Genomic DNA, 19,600 nt, shown 5'->3' with positions numbered 1-19,600 from the left:
TATCTTGGACGCAAATAAGTACTGCAAATAACCCTAATAATTAGTACCATGTTTTCTTATTTCTTTTTTACGCAGCCAAAAATTGAGACTGAGAGGTCTCCGTTCTGTCATGATACCGCTCACTTTAGTGCTTGCCATTAACATTGCAAACATTTTTCTGACTTTTATTAATATCTGTGCTTGTTTTGTGTGAGGGGGGGGGGGGTGAGTGTTTCGTCTGCCTTTGGACAAAAAAAAAAGAAAGAAAGAAAGAAAGAAAAAAAAAGGAAACGTTTTGTCAACCTTCCTTTATCCCCTAAAATACCCGACCACAATCATTGACAGACAGCTCTCGTTTGATGGCCAGTAAAGTACCCTGAATTTTGTATTCTCGCAGCCGATCTTGTCAAGCGGGTGAGGGTGAGGAGCGGGTGGAGGATACTGGTTTCCTGTGTTTTACAAAAGAATTTTAGATCATAAGTTGGTCTTTACTTTTAACTCAAACTCACTTGCCTGCTTCCCCAGATAAATCAGTTGTAGTCCAAATAAATTAAATAATGCGCCTGTTTTACAGGTATATAAAGATTTTCACCTTTTTAAATACCTCAGAATATCTATTGTTTGTTTTATTAGACTATTACCAGGGGCGGATCCAGAGATATTTTCTGACAGTCTTCCAAATTATCTTTGTTAATCCATCCTCCATTTTTGACCGTCTTCCGACAGAAAACCTTAGATACCCGTCAATGTAAACTTAAAAATCTGACCGTCTTCCGAAAGACCCAGAAGACGGCCTAAATCCGCCCCTGATTACGGATTTTGAGTCGACCAACATTTAGGCATTAGGGTTGAAATCAACTTTTCATTAACAGTTTCTTTTTTTTTTGAAACCTGCCTCTGCTGCGATGTAAGAGGAAAATTGTTTCCAATTAAACATGATCACCTGCATCACTGCTGTCACTCAGGGTACAAAATGAGAAACAGTGCTCGTAAATAGTCTTTCATCAGACAGCATTGCAGTTGGTACTTAACATGTCTCAAGCGTGATATTGTTGAGGCGCATCGCCATGTACATGTGGTACGAAAGTTCTTTGACTTGGGTATTTGCTGGTCCAAAAGGAACTTATTATTTTTCGGATCAATGAGAAATTATAAATAGCTTTTGGACTGACATGTCGCATCCTTCAGCTGCATAACTTTGATAAATATTAAAAAGTACATTACCAGTTATGAGTTTATAAGGGAGAAGTCACACGTGTCCGTGGAAGAACTTTCCGTCACTTGACACTGTCACAGCAAATAATTGCCTTGCACATATTATTAATGTACTGGTTTTGCCATCATTGTTTGTCAGATAACAGCCAAATCAACATACATTTTTTTCAGTGGATCATGATCACATTTCAGAAATGTTTCACCAGTTATAATTTTGGTCATTATTGTACTACAGTACAAGCATTAAAAGGGTTGTATTAGTGCATGGCCTTTCCCACTTTAGAAATACATACATGTACTGAACATCAGTTAACTGATATGTGCCATTTCATTTTGTGAATTTATTTTTCTTGAGAATCCTGTATATCACAGTGTTGGTTTGCTATTTCCAAATTTTTCTTACCTATATTCATATATGTACATCATTTGTATTTATAACATGAAGGGTGATTTTAAAATATATTAACATCAGGAATGACAAAAGAAAACAGTTTATTTACATCATCCATTTTACAGTCAAGGTTGATGATCCAAAGACATCCTCAAATAACAGTAATAATAACCAGGGTCACATAATATCATTTTATTATCACAGTCAGAACATGACATCTCTGAGAATACTTTATCTAATACCCGATTCAAAAGCTAAAATACATAGGACAACACCACGTTTACTTTCTCATTTCTAAAATGATATTTACGAATCTGAAAGTCAGATGTAAAAATTCAACTTTGCGAGAGCACAAAATAACATATAAACCACCTTCGGTAGTGCAGAAAGTTTTTAAAATGAATCACTGATATCCTAAGTCTTCCAATAATATGGATATTACCATTTTAAATTATACTCTGTACATTAAATGAATTAAATTTGCATCCACTAATATCACTCACAGCAGACTGAAGTTCAGCATCTTAATACTCTTGTCAAGAGCTACATACATGAATTTAGAGTCAAATAACAAAGAAAACACTGGGCTGCTGTCTCTTGAAGTGTAATACATCTGGAAACAAAAGAAAAAAGAATTATGTATTAGAAATTACAGATATATTAAATAGGTTACCTTATACCAGTTCAGATAATAAACAATGTAGAGCAATCAGACTGTTTATAAAAAAAACATTAAATCACTTACATCCAAATTAAAATGTTTCTCCTTGTTGCCAGACACCGATATTGGTTCTGCAAATCATATGGTGCTCACCTGAACTGGTCTGGTCATCCGTTTGTCCCACAGTCTAACCATTCCGTACCGTGCAGTCCCAGCCAAGATGGAATTATACCCATCACTTCTAATACAATAGATAGCTGAATCATAGGGCTCTTCCCACTCTGCCACACTGGAAAGTAATACAGATAAAGAAATAAGAATTCATGCCTGTTCAGTTTATACCATATTTTGTTGCCTAGAGGGATTGTATACACATTTTTTGGCTAAAAAATACAGTTATTATCAGATCTTCCAGGGATCCTCATTAATCTTAAGAGTTTTAAATAAATGAGAAAAAAATCCCTCTTCTGGGCAGGAGAAAGTTATTTCATTACTAAAATGGGATGTACCATGTCTTTGAAAACATACACAGTGTATCCTATAAACAGAAAAGATTATTAACATCAATCCAACATACTGTTTCTGTAATATACACCAGTAAACAACTGACATACCAACTCTCTGTCCTGGTGTCCCATAAACGTATGTATGTGTCATACCCACAGGATAGCAGCTCATTAGGGGACTCAAACTGGACGTCTTTAGCACCTGCTCCTTTACGGTGATTAGTGTGCATCAGACAGGACAGGTGTCCACTGAAAGGGCAGATGACAAGAACCAGTGACAAACCAATGAATCAACACATGTAGTGTACAGCTTGAGACGTGATAAAAACTTTACAAGTGGTATTTACGCTGAAATAGAGCCATACTTATTTGTAGTTACACCGAAATAGAGCCATTCTACTTTGATTGCAAATATATTCTTACACCTTTATTGTTTTAGTTTTAATACTTTCACATATGTATTTTGTACTATTTGTTTATTATGCAGATGCAAAGCTTTCTCCAACTCACGTGTTCATGTCCCACAGTCTCAAAGGAGATACATGCCCACAACCAGCTGTGCCACTGACAAATGTCCTAGAAAGAACAACAAAGAACACACATGACATTAAGCTAAAGTACAAGCAACAAGATACATTTAAATGATAACTATCATTGCAATGATGACAATATCTCTGAAGGACAGTTTAAATTTAAATCTGAAAATAACTAATTTATGATATCTGAATATAAGTAGCATTACCTCTTCTTAATCTTACAATTAAAAACAAATAAATACTTATAAAAATAAAGAACTCTTGATATTCTGGATCCTGCATTCTTAAGCATAATATATCTGAACCTGTATTCTGTACCTGTGATCAGGACTTATTGCCACGGACCACACCCTCTCCTGAGCTGTAATGTTACATCTCAACATGTCCCCTTTTTCAACAGACATGGACCAAATCTAAAATAGGATTTGAGTGTACAATGAGGTGTTAAAAAACTCGAAATTTAAATTTACATGAGTCAAGAAAATTTTCTTTCTACATTAAGCAACAAACTGGGTCATATACTGGTGGATAGAGCTTATATGCCTACCAGTATATAGCCATACAAAGAAAAAGTGATAAACATTTGAGTGAACAGAGGTGGGCAACCTTGATGGGCAACCAATGAGGGGAAATTGTAAGATCTTGAATGATTTGATAGCTTTAACATTCAATTTGGGAAGAGTTTTTTGCCTTTTTTTTCTTGCATAATTTTCCTTCCATCTTCCTAGATCTTGATAAAAAAATTACCTTCAATCTGGAGTCTCTTGATCCTGATACTATCATATCACCTCGGGTGTCAATGGCACTGACTTCATCATCATGTGCCCCTGATATACAGTACAAGCCAACCCCAGTGTTTGTGCTCCACACACATATACGGCCATCACTAGAAATACAAAATTATAGGTTCTAAATAATTATAATGATCAAACTTTAGATTACATTAACAGGACACTGCATCAATACTACATAGGTTATACATCTTTAAAACCTATTGTGGGAAAAATCGTGAGGAAAAAGTTGCTGACTAAACACAACCCAGGATAAAGACAAATTCCATGCTAAGTATTTTATTTTTATATATTACATATACTATGTAACATATAAAAATAAAATACTAAAACCAGAGTATCACTGTATTGCATGTAGATCACCAGTGCACTAGTGATAAGACTTGCACTAGTTTACTTTTATTTTTTGGCAAAGTATATGTAATGAAGCAGTATTATTTGTTTTTTCCTTCAGTCTCTTCAGTCTTGCATGCTCACCCCCACCAATGGATAAAAGAATGTCATATATTAGCATCTCAATTTGCACACAATGGTTAACTTACGTTCCCCCACTGACCACTCTATTATCCCTGCTGACAAATCTGCACACATCATCTGTATGTCCAGTTAGAATTTTATCCTTGTTCTCATGCAGCACACCATTTCTTCTTTGGCTGAAGCATCTTATCATATTTCTCTGGGTTATCCATATGTGTGTGTTATCTCTGTGCATCCAAGGTAACTGCCTGAATGGAAAATAAAAAACCATGATATTCTAGATGTTTTTTTAATACTTACAAATAAACTGGACTATCCATGACATTTGAACATAGTATTGCTTTACTTGGCAAAAGAAGGGGGCTCTAAAACACTGTTCTTTTACATATAATATAATAATATTAAACATTTTCTTATCTACTAGTTACCTTATTTTATATTTAAGTACAGTATTTTCTTGAAAAATTCCCTTCTTCCAACTGTGTGATAATCTGCACTGTTCTTTTAAATTTGGCTTTGTACAATTTCTCCTGAAATAAGAAAATGAAGAATAATGAATATTAGAACCTACATCTCATAAATACACAGAGAGATGTCACAAGAAACACGCAAGATCTTACTAATTTATATCCAAAATTGCAAGCGCAACTCTTTGATCTTGTTTATTGTCTCAAATTAAATTGTTAATTTGCAAAAATGACTACAATGGCCACAATTAAGTATACAGATATATAATGAACCACACCGGATGGAGAGGCTGGATATTTCCAAGAAAAACAAGGGCATGTCTCCCCCAAGGAATAAAACTGTAAATGAAAGTACTACAAAATAACTTGATTTTTTGTGTCCCCCTAGTCTTGTCAACTTCAGTAAAACCTTTTACTTGTATTTGCACATTTCAAGCAAAGTTTTTGTCTCAAATTGTTATGGTACTGTTACTTAACAAATTTCTGAGGAAATACTTTTGATTCCCTCAGCTTTTCAGTGAGGTGACGGAAGAGAATGGACTTTGAAGGCATGTTTCTTCCTTTCAATGCAGTGACGCTTTCATGAATCATTTATTTCCAATAACCTGATATTGGAGGGACAATAGAGTAAAACTCCATTATAGACTGATACAGTGACACTGACAAGGAAACCGATTCAATATTTTATTTTAAAGTTAAACTTCACGCAAGTACTGTACTGTAAGGCCTACCCATGTCCTCCCCTCCTCCTTGGGTTAGGATCTTCTATCAAAGTCACTTTGAGACTATACTTTCTCCAGACAGAGTCTTCTGACACCAAACCCCATATCTTCTTACAGACACAACTGAGTCTTCCAAGTGAACTTTTGTCACAGTAGGACAGGACCATCAACAAGACATCCTCAGGAAGGAGCAGAAATGCAGATTGGTCTTCGTCCACGCCCGATTCGCCCGTCATCTCTTGAGGTGGCGGGGTTAAGGTTGTTTAAAAATGAACGTTTAAATATCAAACTTGCTGTTGTGTTCAAAACAACGTCGTCTCGCATCTTGTGTAATATTATTAGCAATAAAGGTGTTGCGAAATTACAACTCCAACAAGGAAGCCATATTGTTTAATGTAGGTCACGTAGCATTTTGGATCAGTATGCGGAACACACTTTTTAATATATTTTAACATATAATCTAGAGGTCAATAGTTATATTAAGAATATATTTCTCCTTAAATCATTATATGCTGAAGAAATATTCGATTTTTGTTGATAGGGACCTTAATTTCAAAATGATTACTAAAGCAACAATCTTTGTTTCATATGACTGCGACTCCAAATATAAACAGAGCAATGTGCAGCTAGGTACGTGTTATATCATGTCTCTAAAAATGCCTTTAAATCTTTTCTTTGATTTCAGATATGGCAGCTTTCAATTAGCCATGCTGAAAATTTGGATAGTGTGCTTTTACTGTTTGTTTTATGTTATGCAGTCATTGTGCAACGTTCTTCTAATGTATGTAGGTCAGAAGTCCAATTGTTTACCTATAAATTTACGCTGTACATATGTATTGTTATGTTGTGTCAAAGCAAGGAGTTATAACAGATATAACTGTTATAACTCCTTGGTCAAAGTACGGAGTATATGCGCTGAAACAGTAGGAATATATGGCATATGTAAAGGTCAACAAGAATGTATTTATCCCTAGACTTCTGCTTGATATGAAATTGAAGTTTAAAAGGGGAATGCAATTAACCTCAGAGTGTCTGTATTTACTCTTACTGTACTTACAGTAAAATGCTACATTGTATAAATCTGGTTTTGCACTTTTTAGCTAAGTTTTACTTAGATTCTCTCTGCTCTTGGGTCACAGTTGATATATCTGAAAGATGCTCATTTTTTCCTTATTCTATGCGTGAAATATTTTTTAATGAATTCACTTTGGATTTTCAGGTACTACATGTAGTAGCATTGACAATCGATAAAGCCTTTCCAATGGAATGGATAATATCCCAGTGAAATATGGTCTACCACTCATAGCTGTTGGAGGTGTTGTTTTAATTGTGTGTCTTTTATTTTGCTGCTACTTGTGGAAGTAAGTTGAAGAATACTAGTTATTAAGGGTGGTGCAGGCAGGGTGAAAATGGGGAGAATGGCAGAGATGCAAAAATAGAAATATTGGGCAAGGACAATTTTACTGGGATGGTAGGGCACAGTGATGGAAAAATAGTTTGGATCTGTTTTGTTGGCTTGTTTATTAATTTTTTGGGAAGAGAGTGGGATTGAGGGAGATAGGGGTAAATCTGAAGCCAATGAGGAACAATAATATAATAGCATGCCCTACTGTGCCACATGGATCTGTCATTGCTGTAGTAAAACCGGTGATCTTGTCATATGTGTACTTATTCCATTCATAAAATTAGTGTTTCATAGATGAATAAATGCATTGCAGTCATTCAGGTGTATCATTTCATGAGTTTTGCCTTGTAACTTTTGCTATTTATTTATTTATTTATTTATTTATTTATTTATTTATTTATTTATATTAAATATGACATATACTTGAACAAGCCATAAATTACGCTAATAAATTACAAATCTAGAGTTCTTAAATGAAACTGTATATTTTCTGCAGATATACCTAAATCATGTAATATTAATAATATATAATTAATATTTTAAGGCTCAGAAGAGATGCAGTTAGAGAGTTTGGATATAAAATGGTAAGTGACTTTGTGGTAATCATAAAGCAGCAACGCAATTAATCTGATAGCCTGAAATCTAGGGACTTGGTGAAAATCACTTAATTTATACTGAAGATCGTGATAGATATTATTTCAAAACAGTGGTTGACTGTTTATAACATGTATGTACTTAAGTTGATTAAAATTTTTTTTCGTCTGTGTAATGTTCAAGAGTCAATGACCATGTGTTATGGTTCTAAAGACTAGTTACTTCTACTATTTGAAAATAAAATACACCTTTGCCTGAAGTTGCATGCTTCTGTATGGCTAAAATGGTTTGCTTTATACATATTAGACAGTTATTTCATAAATTTTATACATATGTGTTTCTTCTAAATCCTTCTTATTCGTCTTAGTGACTGCTATAATGACTTGGTTGTTTAATTAACATTGAACTTCTTTCAAGTATTTTGGCTGGTGGTACAGTTGTATGAACTCTGTAGATTAGCCTGCATCTCTAAATCCTTGAATGACTGTTTCTTTTACAGGTTGTTTTCAAGGAAAAGAAAAAGAGAAGTTTCCCCAATGATGTAAGTTGAAAAACCTTAGTTTGCAAAGTGTTAGGCCCCATTCAGAATAGGTGATCCGAGTACTTACTAATCCGCCAACTAAATATGGCCGACCACAGTTCAAAAGTGATACCTCTGATTCCTGATGGTCTCTCTATTCTGAATGGAGCCTAACACTTTGCAAACTAAGGGAATTTCTGCCAGAGGTTCTAGGAGGTCGGAACATAGCTAAGGCATGTTTCCTAGAGCTTGATCTCACAAGATATTCAGGTGCATTTTCCAGATTTTCTTTTCAATTTTTTCTCCTGCTTTACAAACCTAGGTATTTTAATTTCAATTTTTTTTTTTTTTTTTTTTTTTTTTGCAATTTATTTACTTGAAATGTTTAAGACTCACTTAAAATATTTAAGGCATCTAATGGTTAGCAATCACAAGACTTTCTTTGGGTTGAAAAAATGTTGATCCCCTTTACCGCTTAATGGTACTCTTAACATTAATGTTTCAAAATACAGGTATTTAATGTATTTTTTCAAGAACAGGATTGGATTAATATTACAGTTGGTTTTCTGTAAAAAAAGATATTTCTGATGCGTGATATATACTAGTAAGTAAACAGTGGTTACCACATTGATGTCATTTTGTGATTTTACCCTCTTAAAAATGAAAGTAGACTCAATGTTGTTGCCCCAGAGTATAGTATAATATTGTGAGAAATCTGTTTCTATTAAGGTGTGCCCAGTTTGCCTTGATGAATTCAAACTGAAAGAAAAGATAGCACTGTGCCTATGTAGGCATGCATTTCATCTCAAGTAAGTGCAGACATTGCTTGGCACCAAGAAAATAAACTAAACATAATACTGAAAGAATTTTTTTGTAAAATGCAAACCACTGTTTATAAATACTTAACATTTGGTCTGTAAGGAGTTCTGCATAAACTGAATGTGATGAAAATTTTAAAAGGTAAAAATTGATTAAATAAAACATGACAGATGTAAAACAAATATAATTCACTGTTATACATACCTACATTCTTAGCATAACCAAGATAATTAGCAGATATGATTGCTAATGAATTTTTATATATTCTTTTTTATTTTTCAGGTGTCTTCTTCAGTGGCTGGAGCAAAGAAATTCTTGTCCGATGTGCAATACTCAAGTTCGCAGGAATCCCAATGAACGCTCTGGACTTGTAGCCAATGCGGATTCTTATGCATAACATGTTTATGCACTTATCTTGGATATAAAGAAACTGAAGTGTTTTTAAAGATGATTATCATTTTACAGATTGCATTTTAATTTTAAAATAGGAGAAAATAAAAAAAAACATATTAGTTTATTTAATTAGATTATTTTTTAATTACTTTTGTAAAAAATGTAGAAATAATTAACAACATCTTTGCATATTTCTGTGTATACTGCAGAGTGAACCTTTAGATTGAAATAGAATGTAGGAAGTTTAAGAGATGGTGAAGTTCTTGACAAATGAGTCCAGAAGTTGTCCCGATAAGGTTTTTATATATGTTATGGTCAACTGGCAACTCAAACTGTTACAAAGTAATTACTGAAAGAGACAACTGTTTTCATTGTCTTATGAGAACATATTTATATTTTTAAAATGTTCTATAATTTAGTGTTTTATTTTGAAAATTGATATTTCAAATGATGCACTTTTCTTATTCTAAGTTATGTTTTGGTTGGTATGGGACTGGATTATCCAATGAATGGTATAAATACAACTGAAGTGGAGAGAGGTAGAGACTGTACGTGTGTCAGTTAGGAGACGGTGTTCATTTCACATTGACTGACAAAATGTGCTGTCTCAACTTGCCTTGCCGAGGAGGTTCCAGGTCAATTTCAAAACTTGCTGCCAGAATTACAATGTTTTAGTAACTATTAAATGGAACCTTATTATCAAGTTTTATGTTCAGAGCATTCTGTTACACATTTTGGCCTTTGTTTGGCAGATGTCATCATGCGGCATATGCACCATATGGAATTGCCCAAAAATTTTGCCCGCAAGGGGTACCTTGGGGGAGTAGTCCAGACCCCCCTCCCCCCCCCCTTAATGTTAAAATATACAATTTAAAAGACCTGATACAGTTGACACTTGTTCTCCCCTCCCCCCTTTAGAAATTATTTAGTAAGTTTAATTGCTCAGTTTGTTTAAAGACCTTGAAAGATTACATGAGATTAGAGATTGGAGCAAAATCAGTGTAATAGTGTTCTCCATTGAAGATGCAAGACGTGTGTTCCTCAGAATTTTATAATTAAGTAGTCATAAAATATACCTTTTTCAACTGCTTTGAACAATTCAAGGTAAAGAAGTCAAATAGTTTGGCCACTATGGTTTATTTACTGATGATGATTACATTGGAATTGACACTTGAGGTAATCGATATACATGTTAAATACCCTTCTGGTAATGTAATAAATGACTTTCATCTTGTTATCATTATCACCACCATCGATTTCTTAGCTGGAAATTCAAATTAAACACCCATCTGTTATAAATGATGTGTTGAAAATGAGCATTATCCCTGAATATTTTTACATATTTTGGGTGTAAGCTAAAAGCAGTACCCATACTTACACACGTATGCCTACAGTTTGATGTCAGTTCATTCTGATACCAGCAAGTGCAACACAATAAGGTTTGTCTGCTTCTGCACAGTAAACCATAATTACATTTGAAATCAAAATTTCATGTCTAAACAAAAAAAGATCTTTTAAATTATAGAAACCCTTTTCAGAGTCCTACAAAAAGGAAAAAATCTCAATCTAACATTTATGATCTGTGTTACTATAACTTCCAATTAAATCGTCACACGATGCAGGTGATTGGCAGTGAAACACACTAACATGAACACAAAAGCAATATTTTAATCATATTATATACACTGAAATAGTACAAAAAAAAACTTAAATGCCATTTAGTGTTACAAATGTAAATGCATCTGAATGGAATTACAATTATGATCAAGTGCGCTTATAAGATATAATCAGTGGGTAGTTGTTAAATACGTTTTTGATCAATGACTATTGAAATGACAGTATGTTTGAATCTCACCAGACAACTAGCTCATCTCTTCACAAGCTACTTATTTCAGCTTTTGTCAATAGGATGACCAATTCTTAGGTGCCTGCATGGATATATACTGCTACCACTCATTTTGTGACACTGCCTTCTACCATCACCATCTAATAAGGAGGCTTGCAATTACGGTAATGACTCAATCTTTTCAATGGGAAAAAGTGAATATTACAGGTAATATATTTTTAAGTCAAAAGTTCTTTAAATCAGAACACTCTTCTTAAGTGCAGCAAAAATAGGAAAGCAGGTTACCCTACAGTTCTATTCTATGCAGTAAAAAACCACATGCTTTGTAAAAATTTTATTTGATTCTGAAATTATGTCTGAAAGACTGATCACTTTTGTCTATTGAAAAGATCCAAGTCATTATGATACATGCACATTATTTTACGAATACAACAGAAATTACACTAAATTGTATTAATTCCCTGTTGTAATATTCAAACTTAACAAAACTCAAGTCGGTGACTACTTAAATTTGGGGAATCAAATTATCATAACAATCAAATTATCATAACAATCAAATTATCCTTTAAGTAACACAATGTTTTTTCCATCTCAATCTGTATTACAATTATTGCTGCTGATTGACGACAAGAGATAATTCATGTATATAATTAGCTACTGAAGAAAATTTCTAAAGGTCACTTCTTAACAATTTTGTTTCAACAAGCATGTCTCCTCACATATGAAACCATTTCAAAATCTCTCTCTTAACAATCGAATTCTTCTGCAAGCAACAAAGAAAACCACCCTGACTTAGGAAGTTCTTTCATTGCCTACTTGCAAAGGCTGCTAAATGAGAAGTGTGCCACAGAAAGTCTCCTTAAGTCATGGCAGTTAACCAGCATAGGCTAAATACAAGTCAGTTCAGTCAATAGACTATACCAAGTGCACGTTGAGGTCCAGACAGGTCACAGACTACTGCCCCGTTTGCCCATCAGTCTTGGGTGGGCTTGTACTCAGAGATCCTGTGCGAATTTTGGGCATGTCAGCCTCCTCCATGGACACCGACCTGGTGCGGACCCCCTTCCCAATTTTTGGCATTCCGATGGAACTCACTGAAATTATGAGAACATTTTCTAGTCATTCTGCACTTGCAATGCATATTCAATCTGACACACACTTTACAAAAGTACTGTACAGTTACCTTATCATTGGAAATCGTGCTCTGATCAGGATGGTAATGTTCTTACACACTACAATTCTAATTGTTATGATGTACATGATGGTTTTGAATTGTACAGATAGTTTAGGTGTAATGTTTACTGTGAAAGTCTAGTTAGTGAGATGAATAAATTTTTCTACATCGAACTTTTTCCCCTCATACAAACATGTCCACCCACACCTTCCATAACCCCATCTTCTTCTTTTGACAGAAATTCATCTGTATAGTCTTTTGATTATGTTATATGCTTACACATTTCAATTTTCTACACTAACTTGAGCTGTACCTAACAAACCCAGCAGGCAAACGACATTGATTCTACGTTGATTCAACGGTGAATCAATGTCATTTGTCTGCTGGGAAAGCCTTTGATCACCACTGTGACCTTCCTTGGTGTGTGTCAACTACCAGACTTGGCACCGAATGATCCCAAATTCACTTGTGGATCAGACCACACTACCCGTTTTCAAGGTGTGCGTTAGTATGCATTTCATAGTATCATACCCCGGAACAAATTTTGAGATGAGATGCATTACTTTCCAATCCCGCTGAGAATCATCACTATCACATCATGTACTAGGCAAGACAGTGTCCTGTCTGATACTTCGAAGAGCGTACTGATATACACCTTGAAAATGCGTAGTGTGGTCCAATCTACTGGTGAATTAAGGATCATTTGGTGCCAAGTCTGGTAGTTGGGTAGACCTATGTGTTACTATGAGACAGCTGAGCACTGTTCACTAGTGTCTCAGTAAGAGGGTTACAGTACTGATCGAAAGCTTTGTGAGTACAGCTCATGTAAGTGTAGAAATTGATAAGTTTAAGCATATAACAAAAGGTTCTCTTCTAATCACATCTGTCTAGTTGTTACAACAAAGAAAAAAAAAAGAAAAAAAAAAAAAAACGAAATTTCACTCTGTACAATATTGCATCCAAAATTATCAGTTAATGTAACAGAGGAGGTATTAATGGGCAAATATCAAAACCCTGCCAAACAACAAACCACTGCAAGGAAACAAATGTGAAGCTGAAAATGACAAAATGTTTGTTAGTACATCTCAGCATTCCTAAAACAAACAAACAAAAATTAAGATTAAATACAAAACCCACACATTTCTACCAAGGTTTACCACTAATTAAGTGTGTTCAATGCCCCTCAGAGTATGTCAAACATATCTTGCAGTTTAGTGGAAAATCAACCTGTTTAGAACTACAGGTGTAAAAACTAAAATTATGAGCTACAAATATCCAGCACGTGCATTGTTAGTCATCATATTTATATACTGTGAACATTGGATCCAAGGCAGGCCTGTAGCCAAGTGTAAAGACCCCCCTCCTTTTTGCCAGGAAAAGGTCCCCTCTGGGTAAAATTTTATCAAGGTACATGAAGGTTTCACTGTAACAGGCCAATTTTTCAGAAAAAGAACCCCCCCTTTTGAAATTGCTGGCTACGGACCTGCAAGGTAAGTAAAATTTGTTAAATTACAAACTCTCAATCAAGAAATGGGAGACTAATCAGTTGGTTTCATTTCAGTCACTACCTGCCATTTCAGCACTAGTTTTCCATGTTGATTTTTCATTTGTAACATGATTTGGTAAAAAAGTTAAAATTTCTATGAGGTTTCTATATAAAATAAAATGTATTAAACCTTTCCATCAACAACCCCTACTACTACCTACTAATTGGACTGTTTTACAATAGAAAGGATTGGTTAATCAATAAAAGGAAACCACTATAGATTTTTAGTCAGTAGCATAAATTATGCCCCATCCCAAATGAAGTCACACATGTCAAGACTGCAAACCTGTTTCTCTGGGGCTTCTCAGAATCCTGCTTGTCAAATGTAAGAAATGTTGAGAAAAAAGCTAGACCCACTATCTAATACATTGTGCATGTGTAAAAGCCTTGTCATCCTATTATGCACCATTGTTACAGTGAACCAGCTAAAATGCAGTTAGTAGTTAGGCTATGACCTTTCCTGAAGGGTTCCAACTTTGTAAAGATCTAAGGCACAACCTCAAAAAATTATATGCAAAGGAAGGGGTTAGTTGGTGGTGGTGGTGGGGGGGGGGGGGGAGGCAAATGGATAAATTTCCCCCCAAAATAGGCAAAAATTTTATAAATGATCAGATTTAGGGAAGTACTTTGACTGCTGAATACATCTTGGGGAATTTTCGTCTGTCTACCATCTGTTCTTGATCAATTTCTGAGGCTTAATCTTGCTTGTTTCCACAGAAACATGGATATTTGGCAAAGAGTGTTACAAATGTATATGCAGCGGCACGAAACATTTTTAGGAGTACAGAATTAGTAAAGGGTGGATGCTAAATGGGAAAGGTATCTTTCCCTTTGTATCAAATACTCGTATATGATTGATGCACAAGCTTTAGATGAGAATTGCTTTTGAGGTTGTGTATCAGACCTTCATAAAACTGCTTTCTAACTACCTACTATATGCCATTTTCAATCCTTTAAGATGAGAAAATGAACATGCAAATAAATTTTTAGAAATTCACACAAAACTACAAGTCTATCTACTACAAAAAATACTATAAATTCACAAACTGCACATGTTAGCCTGAATCTTGAACAAACATTCTGTGAATTATTTTCCTTCATGAATTCCATCTGCTAAAAAAATTTGCCGTTTCCATTTGAATCCCAGCTACTGTATCTACCAGTATGGTGGTGGTGTTATCTTCAGTACATGTACATATGAACAGAATGCTTCAAATGCCATATGCTTTAATACATTCTATTCTTACACATTGCTGTTAACTTCAATACATATTTTCATAAACGTAATGCTTCAAATGCCAAGTGCTCATCAGCACATTCCCTTTTATTCTTACGTGAACTGTAACTCAGTTTTTACCACAAAACTTCTAGTAAAGTATTCATCCCAGCCTTGTTCGCATGGGCCTATCAAATCAAATTCACATAAAAAAGAGCAGCCTTCATGGACCAGTAGTTAGACGAAACAAACAATATGTTTACCATCTTTCCAGTTACTTGTATTGTTTCAAAAAAAATAAACAGTTAAGGTACTATTTTAAATAAAAAGTTACCAAGTATGACAAATGAACTACAAAGTTTGAACTAAGAATATGTATTTATTCCATACCATAGATCACACAAATACACTAAACACAGTGGGTTTCCTATGTACAGAAACAATACATATACATCTACTAATTTCAGTGATGTCATATTCCCTTTTCTGCACATGACTTTGCATACATTGTACTGAAACCAAAAACTTTAAGAACCAGTACTTGACCATTATGTTCATTCACAAATGGAAAAGTCTGTTCAATACTGTCATTCAAGTCCAATAAATGGTGGTGTATGTACTGTTTTGGTTCTCACACATACTGTAATTAAAGTACTCTAAATGTATAAACCACTCAAAGATGTGCAGAAGAGGGCAGTATTCACCGGTAAGGCATAATGACATTAATACTTGCTTCTACTTAAGGTCTGACACAAATTTTGTATAAGCAAACCATTCAGAACTAGAACTAATAATTCAGGTTAATAAAAAGAAAATACCATTATATAAACATATATATCCTCGTAATAAAAGCATTTAATGCATTGATCTGCACTGCCAGTCAAATCATCGAAAATCTTTATATCAGTTAAAATTGATATAACTCAAGTTGAAAAGCAAAACTATATCCACAGCATCCCAAACTTTTTAAGAAATAAAATTTTGAATGGCACTTCAATTATTTTCCTATTAATAGCACTTAAATGTTAAAGTAAAACTTTTATTCCACTGGTCTTTTTAGTGCCACGCTTTGTTTGTGGTACACTTTCCGCTGTATATCCAGAGCCACTTAGTGGAGCAAACTGTTTCATGGGAACAGAGAAACCATTTTGTTTTGTGATGCAGAGGTACATTTATATTATTTCAAAGCATCAAGAACCAACCTAAACCATTTTTTCAGGTTATGATATTCAAACAATCTAAACATATGCTACAAACAAACATAGATACATATGATTATATGATATAACACTTCTTATACAGAAACAAAGGATAGTGCTTGCTACAGCAGGCTGTTTTAAACAGAGTCAATCTGGTGACGACTTTCATGCCTTTCAGAACCTACAAAAGTGCTGCGACTGATCATTTTGATTGCAAAATAGAGCATATATATGAGTATGCTTTAGCAAAACAAACTTTTTAAAAAAGAATTAAGTTTAAAGTTTGGTAAATTTCAAAGCTAAGCTTTACACCAATGCAATTAAGCTAAACTGGAAAACAAATACCATGCCCGTGATATTGGTATGAGAACACACATAAACAACACCAAGCATCATCCAAGTTACTAATATTATCTTATATGTTTACTGCAAGCACTTACTGAGTAAAACAAATGTCATTAAATATTCAATTCTCCACTGAAATAAGTTACCAGAGAGATTACGATGTGTGTAATAATGTTATGAATTACTTTCTATCATGCGTACAGAGGACCCTGAATAATTCCCTGTAAAGATTTAATTGTATGTATTTTAAAATCAACATGGATTTCTTTGCATAAAGGTAAGTGTTTGAATCCTGTTATGAAATGATTCTTGTAAAATTGCTAACCGATTTGCATAAAAAAGTTATGTTACTATAAAAGTGTTGTTTATAAAATATGTAATGTGAAAAAGACTGGCAAAACCATTACATTTCTACAAATTTAAATAAATATATGTGTTTTCAAATGTGGATAAATGCCGACAGTAAAAATGAAATCTTTTCTTAACTGGATTACCAACAAATCTATACACCATGATCTAAATGCCCTTAAATATAAGAATGATTTTGCCTGTCTGCACAATAAGAAACATAGAAGTCAACTGCTGGTCCAGGTGTGGTAGATCATGTATACTGTGAACCCTATAACATATCTATACAGTGTTCCTAGCATTGTATGTATGTTATGGTGACACTGGGAATTGGCCTAGCTCTCAATGGCGTACCATTGGTATCCCTGACACTGGAATTAGAGAGAAAAAAACACACACAACACAGATTAATATCAAAATCATGCAAGCAATGACAGTGGCAGCGTTATGAGTTGCAAAGCTTGTTCTACACATGTATACTTACTGGAGTTGTAGGTCTTCAAAACATCCAGTGAAAATCTAACAGCTGCTTACATTTACTACTTTACATAAAAGACACAGGTACTACTTGATACTGGATGCAAAACCAATCTATTAACAATCAAAGGCATGCTTTATGTAACGCCACTCTATTAAATACATTATTACATAGGCGTCTTACCAATTTTTATATTGGGGCAATAATTTTTTCAGAAAAATTCTGTACTTGGTAATTTGAGGTACACAAAATATATAATTAAGGCAAAGATTCTCAATTCCACATATACAAATAGATGTGTATAAAACAGAGATCAGGTTATTCAGTTTAAAGAGTTCAAGTTTGTGAAAGCTGGTATCAGAATCAGGGTGTCGAATATCTGAAGAAAAAGGAAACAGATGAAAAGAACCCCTCACTGTCCACGTGTGAAGCAAACAAATACCCTTATTATAAGTAGTAAAAATACAATACTCCAAAGAGAAAATCCAAAGAGAAGGTAAAATGGACTTGAAATAAGACCTAAACCCTAATAGGCTGACTGCTTTTTGAACAGCACTGGCACAAGCAGGAGCTGGTGGCTCACACATTTGCCCATAACTAACAGGGAATCATATAAGGGTGTTTTCTAAAAGGTGCAAAAAGCTACAGTCAAGTCACAATATGCATTTATTCTATATTATATAAACTGCTTGACTCCACTTAAAAACTTTGCCGTAAAAGATGCATTAGTGGCATTAAATCACAAGCATGGAATAGTGCAGTAAGAATACTCACAAAGTTTAGGCTGCACGAAGTTGAGCAAGCAAAACCAATAAAACTCATCCTTTATAACCGTCTTACAGACACTTACCTAAACCTGCACCTTGCATGAAGTATAAGAAGGCCTCTGCGAGTTTCTCAGGCTGCAAAGAATTGAAACAAGAAGATAAATACCAATCATTACATTGTACTGTACACAGTACACTTACCCACTCATTATTTCAAAACTGCTCTTGATGCAAGATCCCCGTCACGTGACCACCCCACTGAATCACTGACTCATTTCTCTGTTGAAGACTTGTGATCTGATCGTAACTTTGGAACATTGCTGTGTTATTCTTTTTTTTTTTTTGTTCAGTATTAGATTAATTTTTATTCCCACTTTCCTGAATGAATCCGCAAATTTCTCTTGTAAAAAATGTCTCTATAATTTAAAGTATTTTTCTTGTTCGTATCTGTTCATGGTTACAAGTCTATTTGTGCATGAATCAAGCTTCAAACATTTTAGTAAAACGGTACAATTGCAAGTTAGAGTCAGTTGTACTATGTTGTATACTGATGTGACGACTTTTACTTACTCTCTCCACAATAACATTAGCTACACCTTCAACTTCCAGTGACTCCAGTTTTTTCTTGTTTTCAATGCTTTTCCTAAAATTCACCTCTAGGGTTTTGCATGTATGATTAAAGGAGGCCTTCTCCCCTGTCACCAGCAACACAAAGCAGCTAAAGAATTAAGAATATCAGTGGTTACTTTTAAGGTATTGTTTAACATAAAATATTCTAATACTACATGTATTTTCTATATAATGTAATACTGTCATTCCCACATCTATAATTTCCAATACATTTCACAAATGATGAAAAATAGCATTTTACGTAAAATCATGGCAAATCCTTGTTCACATTTTATAAGTAAACAAATCAAATAGTTAATTGTGGTAATTTATCATTTTAGCATAATTTTGGGCAAAGTAGGGACACTCTGCAAGTACAAAAAGGTTATTTCAAACAAAAATACCAGTCAAAATTAAGTCTCAGCAATGACTGCTAAGGTTTTGAACCAAATTTGTATTATATGAAAAGCCATTTTTTGTTTCTCAGGGGTTTATAAACTAGAGCAAAAGTGTAATACATACGTTATGTTTTTAAGGTCTGGCAAGAGTTCCGAACGTCTGAAAAGAAAAAAAAATACACCAAGTGTAATCATAAA

At 34.2% G+C, this 19,600-nt stretch overlaps 3 protein-coding genes across 5 annotated transcripts in view; 1 reads left to right on the top strand and 2 right to left on the bottom strand.

The window, feature by feature from the left end:
* Nucleotides 1-1,762: 1,762 nt before the first annotated feature.
* LOC106173830 (F-box/WD repeat-containing protein 4) lies at nt 1,763-6,158 on the bottom strand. The gene is made up of 9 exons (XM_013555114.2): nt 5,755-6,158; nt 4,985-5,086; nt 4,622-4,804; nt 4,036-4,174; nt 3,607-3,701; nt 3,263-3,328; nt 2,861-3,001; nt 2,400-2,535; nt 1,763-2,198 (listed from the first exon to the last, which is right to left on the bottom strand). Exons 1-9 carry the CDS (start codon nt 5,979-5,981, stop codon nt 2,085-2,087), a joined length of 1,203 nt encoding a protein of 400 aa, XP_013410568.2. The 5' UTR covers nt 5,982-6,158; the 3' UTR covers nt 1,763-2,084.
* Nucleotides 6,159-6,200: 42 nt separating this feature from the next.
* Nucleotides 6,201-10,713, top strand: LOC106173845 (RING finger protein 24-like). The gene is made up of 6 exons (XM_013555138.3): nt 6,201-6,375; nt 6,965-7,106; nt 7,695-7,734; nt 8,244-8,285; nt 8,994-9,073; nt 9,366-10,713. Exons 2-6 carry the CDS (start codon nt 7,012-7,014, stop codon nt 9,478-9,480), a joined length of 372 nt encoding a protein of 123 aa, XP_013410592.2. The 5' UTR covers nt 6,201-6,375; nt 6,965-7,011; the 3' UTR covers nt 9,481-10,713.
* Nucleotides 10,595-19,600, bottom strand: part of LOC106177590 (uncharacterized protein ZK1073.1) — a 28,517-nt gene continuing 19,511 nt past the window's right edge. For 2 of the 3 annotated variants that reach the window (XM_013560419.3, XM_013560420.2), the window contains 4 exons: nt 19,527-19,562; nt 18,966-19,113; nt 18,479-18,530; nt 10,595-12,416 (listed from right to left, as the gene is read on the bottom strand). In XM_013560419.3, the coding sequence (XP_013415873.2) occupies nt 12,277-12,416; nt 18,479-18,530; nt 18,966-19,113; nt 19,527-19,562 (376 nt within the window). In that variant the 3' untranslated portion in view covers nt 10,595-12,276. Of the gene's footprint in view, nt 12,417-15,617; nt 17,522-18,478; nt 18,531-18,965; nt 19,114-19,526; nt 19,563-19,600 lie in introns of those variants that run through there. The other variant, XM_013560421.3, reaches the window with a different exon arrangement.

Source organism: Lingula anatina, chromosome 1 (assembly GCF_051362555.1).
Source record: "Lingula anatina isolate TDL-2025a chromosome 1, LinAna3.0, whole genome shotgun sequence".
Classification (NCBI taxonomy): domain Eukaryota; kingdom Metazoa; phylum Brachiopoda; class Lingulata; order Lingulida; family Lingulidae; genus Lingula; species Lingula anatina.
The sequence above is the reverse complement of the archived record's forward strand: the minus strand, read 5'-3'. Positions and strand labels throughout refer to the sequence as shown.